The sequence below is a fragment of the Mustela nigripes genome, chromosome 5, assembly GCF_022355385.1.
Source record: "Mustela nigripes isolate SB6536 chromosome 5, MUSNIG.SB6536, whole genome shotgun sequence".
NCBI lineage: Eukaryota > Metazoa > Chordata > Mammalia > Carnivora > Mustelidae > Mustela > Mustela nigripes.
Window position 1 is genome coordinate 125,738,014 of NC_081561.1, and position 6,847 is coordinate 125,744,860.

A 6,847-nucleotide genomic window follows, 5' to 3' on the forward strand; every position below is an offset into this window, starting at 1 on the left:
AACATAATGACAGCATCTTCCTCTTTTTTTTTTTTTTTTTTTTTTTAAAGAAAGGCAGACTGCCAAATGCAGCACCTCATTTGGATGTGTCTACAGTCTTGGAAGCTTCACTACCTTACATTCTCCTACAAATGGACCTTGAGAGCTTTTTTGGAGGTCCTAGCAGGGGAGTGCAGCTACTCGTATATCCTTGATGGAAAAACAGTCCTCTCCTCTATTGGGGAAGGTCGTCTTCTTCAACAGAGCACACAGCTTCAGGAGGGACCCACATGGAGCAGTGAGGGAGGAAGGGGACACCTACCTAGCCAGCCAGATCAGCCAAATCAACCATGGCAATCAATGGGGTGACAGATGTTTCAGCCAGATAGCCCTCACATCCTTCCTCTTAATTATTAATGCTTTGCTGATGAGATTTCAACAAAGGTGTACATGATTCAAAAATATATAGTTGCTTAATCCATGTTTTTAGCTATAATTTACAATAATCACAGTCTGCTTATTACCCTTTGGATCAAATGCTTGGTCCGCTACTAAAACAGATAAAAATAGGACATCCTCCCCCAAAGGTTTTTTTGTTCTGCTCTTGAGTTCAGACCGTTTAAATTGTGATACACTATCAAAGAATAATAAAACTACATGCACGTTGGCTCTTCCTTTTCTCACAAAATAAAACAATTCATACATGTTATCACCTTTACTGCAACTTATTTATTTTGTTCCTCTCCACTTCTTTCACTGTGCTATGATACTGGGCAGTCAGGGCGGGCGACAAACAGGAAATTTTAGAGCCAATTATGTCTTACGAGCTTTCATCTAGTGTGTCTCTGGTGGCTTTAGAAGGCATCTTCTCCAACACCCCTTCTAATGTTCTGGCAACTAAGTAGATGAATTACAACTCTCAGAATATACACATTAATAAGGCCTTTTCCAGCTCTGCCCTTTTAACTTCAATGTTTTATTACAAAGACAATAATAGGCACAATGCAACGTACTATTACGAGCCCTGCCACTAACACTACTATTACCACCACACGCAGTGAAACCCACTATTTGATTAGCAAAAATTAAGAAACTTCAAGGTTCTAGTGCTAGGAGAACATGGAGTAATCTGAACTCAGACATTGCTCAGGAGAGCAGCAGCTGGTACAATCATTTTGGAAAGCAATTTACTATTATTTACTAAAACTGAACACGTGCATACACTCCTCCTCCATCTAGTCTCTCAAGACAAGTACACCTGGAGATATGCGCAAGCACATTCACAGCAGCATTTTTCATAAAACAAAAATGCAAACCACTCAAATGCTGATTGAGAGAAGGCTATGGCATAGTCAAACAACGGGATTTCATACACCAGTGAAAAACTAATGAAGTACAATTAAGCACGACATGGACAAATCTTAGGAACAATTATGGATAAAAAAGTAAGCAGCGCAGACTACAAGCAATAAGCTACCATATTTATAAATTTCAAAAGTGAGCAAAATTTAACATATTATTTAGAGAAACACCAATATAGCTTTTAAAAAGGAAAAACAAACACAAAATCCAGTACACTCGGATTCAGGGACGTGGACTGTGGAGTACAGATAGTTTCAGAAGGATTGGTAGTTACAGCTTTTAAATTAGATGGTAAGCTCATTAGTTTCATTAATAAGCCTTAAAACATGTAAGTACATATGAGTGTGTGTGTGTGTTTTGAGTGTGTAACATCTAAAATCTACAGAGAATTAACCTTCTAACTACAGGACAAGTTTAGTCCACTGATAACATGATATTCCTGATACTGGAAACAATGCCGACAAGTAAAATCACTTTATTGTTATTTGGTCACTTCTCACTTTATTGTTATTTGGTCACTTCTGTAGTAACAAAGAAATGACAGGTGTCTCAAAAAATTATACCAAGGGGGTAAGCAAGAGAAGTGGGAGTGGCTGGAAAAGACTAACATAAGGGATCCTTGTGGTGACAGAAATGTTCTGCATCTTGGACTGTATCAATGTCAATAATCTATTTGTGATACTAGAGTATAGTTATGCCAGATGTTACCATTGGGAGAAACGAGTAAAGGGTACATTGGATCTCTATTATTTCTTCCAACAGTGTGTGAATCTATAATTACCTCAAAATAAGTTTCATTTAAAAAAGGAAAATGGGGGAAATAAAGGTAATTTTTGTCTAGGATTTCTCCACCTTGGTACTATTGACATTGGGAGGCCCGTAATTCTTCATTGTAGAGTCTGTGCTGGGCATTCCAAGGTGTTTAACTGCATCCCTGGCCTCTACCTACTAAGTGCCAATAGCATGCCCCAGGCATGACTCCTCCATATACTACCAAATGTACTACCAAATGTTCCCGAGGGGGCAAAACTGCCCCATCTGAGAACTAACTAAAGCTCTACTCATAAAAGCAAGAGCTGTGGAAATGTTCCCAGTTGAAGGAGATGAAAGAGACATGACTATTAACTGTAATACGTGATCCCAGGCTAGATCCTAAACTAGAGAGGAAAGAATACTATAAAGGATATTTCTGGGTCAATTAACAAAACTGGAATATCAATGGTATATTAATAAAGTATTGTATCAATATTAAATGTGTTTAAATTGATTACTGTTAAGAATATTCCTACACTTAGGAAATACACAATTACATATTTAGGCATAAAGGACCATGATGTATGCATTCTACTCTCAAATAATTCATTAAAAATGTGTGTATTTACACATAAATGTAAATAGTATGTACATATGTTTAGAATAGGGAATCTGATTAAACTATTTTTATTCTTGCAACTTTTCTGTATGCTTAAAATTATTTTCAAATAAAAAAGTTTTTTGTTTGTTTGTTTTTACTGGAAGCATAAGTTGTGGTCTTAAAATACTAATAGCAAGTTTCACAGTAGTAGTCCAGAATAAGTGATAAAAATCCCAAGAGGACAGTGACTACTGACTGGATAGATTCTTACTTTAAGGCTGGAACATTCGTTGCAAAGAACTGTCTACCTTCAGCAACATCTCCCCCTCTCCCATTTTTTTCTGGAGGCGACCACTGGAACAGTCCGGAACCGAAAATTAATCTATCCTATTTTTAAAAGACCATTTCCCAAAGTGACTTACACCCACATCCCTACTCGATTTCTCTACAATTCACTGAGGCATTTTTACCCTCATAATTAAGAAGCAGAAACGCGAGAAGACTACAGGTGTTTTCTCAAAACTAAACTACTTATCCGCTCAGCTGAGCAAATGGAGAAGAAAGTTAAGGTGAGCGGATTGGAGAAGAGACGACATCAAATGTCCAGGAGAGCTAAGGAAAGAAAGGGGTAAAAAGAAATAAGCAGGGAGTCAGTCTGAGCGAGCCAGGGGGTGTCGGCCAGGAAAAAGGATTCGAGTGGGTTCGAGCGTGTCAGGAGGATAGGGAGTAAGTAGCTCACCTGGCCGTGGTAAGCAGAGGGTGCTGAGTCCCCACCAGCTTCCGCACCTGCATAGCGATGTTGCTGAGCTCGTCGCTCAGCAGGCAGCGGAGGCTCATGAAAGACGTGGGATAGCCCACGATCTTCTCTGCCTCTGACACCACTTGGTTCCAGTGGCCCGGGGACCTGGAGGACTGACCACGCCAGGAGCCCACCGAGGAGATGGTATCGAGGGACGGGGACCACCACCAGCGACGCGGGGAACCCGACACCCCGAGATAACGGGGCAAGCGCAACAGCAGCTGCCGAAGGCTCATAGTTTGAGTCTGGGAATGTCAGGGACTTGGGGGTGTCCGGAGGTGGCACGAGGAACAAACCAGGGGCAGAGGAAGAACTTGCAGGAACTAGAAGAAAGCGGCAACTCCTGACTCTCAGAGGAGGGTGAGTTCCTGGAAGCGTGACCAGAAAAGCACGTTAACTGCAGCTTTCAGCGCTTCGGGTGACACAACCAACTGCCGGAGCTCAGCACTGCCCCCGGCTATCTGGGTAGAAACCACGGCCGCCTCCTAAATGGGGGATGCCATATTGGCGAGATGGAATACGGTCTGTCGTAAAGATAGAGGCGGGTAGTTCAGGAGCAAAGATTGTTCCCTACTTTATGGCACAGTCGTGAACACCCCCGAGGGGGCGGGGCTTTGGACGTGAGTCCGGGAAGGCGATGGGGTCGGGCGAAAGCTTAAGCTCCTCCCACACCTCCTGCTCACCCAAGGTTGGAAAGACCTCGGTTTCCTGGGAGTCGGTTAGGTCTTGGAAGCGGCCGAGTGGTACACTCGTGTTCGGAGCCTCGGCCCAGTCTGATTCATCAGAGCATGCCCAACGCCCAGCACAGAGTGGCGCACAGAAATATTTGTGTCATGGACGAGGGTCGGTGTCTGCCAAGTCTTTTCATGGCTCCCAGCCCGCCCGGAAGGAAGGGCGCCAGGCAGAGGTGCCCGTTCCCCTGGGAAGCCTCTCACAGCTGTCCACCAGCCCCTGGCTCGGGTAGTGGACCGGAGGGCGGCCCTCAGGGCGACTGGCCTTGGGAAGCTATGGTTCGCTACTCAGTAGTGGGACGCAAAGTCTAGGCGTGTGACTGAGCCCTCTTCGCCCTCAGTTCCCAACGGGACGGAAGGTGGCGTGGCCCGGCGGAAAGGGTTCTCTTTCCCCAAGGAATACCCTTGATCCTTGTGTAATCACCAGCCTCCCCGCTGAGTCTTGGTTTCCCCCTGTGTACCGCCCAGGCAGAAGGAGCCCTGCCTTCACAGGGGTGCAGAAAGGCCCGGGCCCCCCCTCTCTCGTCTTTTCCCTCGGAAGCGCGCTTCGATTCGCCACCAGGATTCAAAACCGGATCACCGACCGTCGTGCTTTTCACTTACGGCTCATGATTAGCTCATTTTATCCCCAAAACAACTCCATTAAATAGGTAGTGTTAGTATTCTCCATGTTTCATGTGAGAAAACTGAGACACATCTAAGTGGTGCAAACGGTCAAAGGCCACACCAGGCCTTTAACAAGTGTGTTATCACAGGCCGGTTTCGCATCCATGCTCTTAACCACAGCGTTGCGTGAAGTAACAACCTACTAACCATTCCTTACTCTTTATTGCTGAGGAGAAGCAGTCAATGGGGTTGTCATTCAAGCAATGCTACCTTTTCTTTTTTCAGGTATACCTAGTATCCTGCCCCTTTTCTCATCACCCAAAGCAAGTGTTTAAAAAAAAAAAAAAAAAAAAAAAAAAGCCCTGGTTAGGGGTGCCTGGATGGCTCACTGGGGCAGGTAGTGATCCCAGAGTGCTAGGATCCAGCCCAGCCTCTGGATACCTCTGAGCCTGGAGCTTCTCCCTCTCCCTCTGCCCTTACACCCTCCCTTTTTCTCTCTCTCCCCAATATATAAATAAACAAACAAACCCTTGTTCATAATGAAAGATGTGTTACCCAATTTTACACTCTTAAAAATAGCTTGTAAAACTCGCTTCAACATTCAAAATGCTTTCAAATTTATGATTGATATTTTTCAAATTAGTATCATGCACAATACTAGACTAGATTCAGGCTACAGATAAAAATGTAGACTTAAAAAAGGACGAAAAGAGTACTCATTTTGCAGAAAGATGCTTTTCTCTACAAATATTTAGCCTCAGACTCCCTTTGAATAGCTAATTTCCCTTGTGATTTAAAAATCCAATTTTATTTCCAAAAATTCACTTTTAGGCATAACTTCTCAGGGGTACCCTGTAGATGAAATGAATTAAGCTTGTAAGTGTTAAATACAGTCTTTGCCCACAAAATAAGGGAAGCTGAAGTTCAAAATAATTCCTGTGGAAGAGATAACAAAGTTCTGGCAATAAAATTCAGCTCTGCTCTAGATGAAAATAAACGTGGAGAGTGAGCTATCTTACCATTTCAAAAAGTTCCAAGGCCTGAGCTTCTGGGTTATCCAAGGTGAAAGAAGTCATGAAAAAATGAAGAGAGATAAAGGCTGAATGTGATAGATTGTGCACCTGAGGCTGTTTCTTCAGAATCACAGAACCTTAAGACTAACTTTTCATGCAATTTCCTTAATACCAATTCACAGCATGTACTTTAATTTCTCCACAGAAACCAAATGCATTATTCTCCGGTCATACTCTATTAACCAAGTTTTTGATTATTCATGTGACTTTTGGTCCCATTTACTTTAAATAATCAGCACTTTCTTTTATACTTACAGTTAAAAGGTTGCATTATACCTAATGATAATCTGCTTGTAGAAGGTTAAAATGGTATTTATTCCAGATAAATATATCACTCCTTTGAGTCTTTCTGACTAAAGAAATTTCTGAATTGATAGTGACTTTTGGGGGAGCAGGGAGAGGAAGTATCTGTGATTCTGTCGTTCCTCTGCCACTGGTAAGAGTCATTTTGCAAGCGTCTGCAAATATGTGCATAAAGAAAGAGTGTAGCAGAGCTTCTCACCCTTGGTACTACTGATGTTTGAGGGCATGGATTCTTTGTTATGGGGAGAGGCTGTCCTGTGCATGGTGGGATGTTTAGTAAACATCCCAGCAGTAGCCACCCCCCAAGGCTGTGACAACCTGATGTGTCTCAGAACATTGCCAAGTGTGCCCAGTGGCCAAAATCACCCATGGGAATATAGGGAAATGGGAGATACTGAAAACAAACAAATAAACAAGAACAAAACAAACAAAAAACAAGGACAATTGATGACACTGACTCCCACAAAGCAGCAAAAGAAGAGGTTCTGCATGTGAGTAGCCTTGCGGGTTAAAATGGTCACACCACAACCAGTGGAAACTTCCAGCCATGTACAGGGACTTCTCCATCTCCTTGGATTTGGGGTTGTTTAGGAGACAGCAAGCTGACAAAAGATGGTCATGGTTCCTCCTTCACCTTTCT

The 6,847-nt window shown here is 43.0% G+C and overlaps 1 protein-coding gene across 2 annotated transcripts in view; it reads right to left on the minus strand.

The window, feature by feature from the left end:
- Window positions 1-4,724, minus strand: part of PDSS2 (decaprenyl diphosphate synthase subunit 2) — a 259,962-nt gene extending 255,238 nt beyond the window's left edge. Inside the window, exon 1 of one of the 2 annotated variants that reach the window (XM_059401140.1) lies at window positions 3,435-4,714. In XM_059401140.1, coding sequence (XP_059257123.1) covers window positions 3,435-3,730 — 296 coding nt within the window. In that variant the 5' untranslated portion in view covers window positions 3,731-4,714. Of the gene's footprint in view, window positions 1-3,434 lie in introns of both variants that reach the window. The other variant, XM_059401141.1, reaches the window with a different exon arrangement.
- Window positions 4,725-6,847: the final 2,123 nt, after the last annotated feature.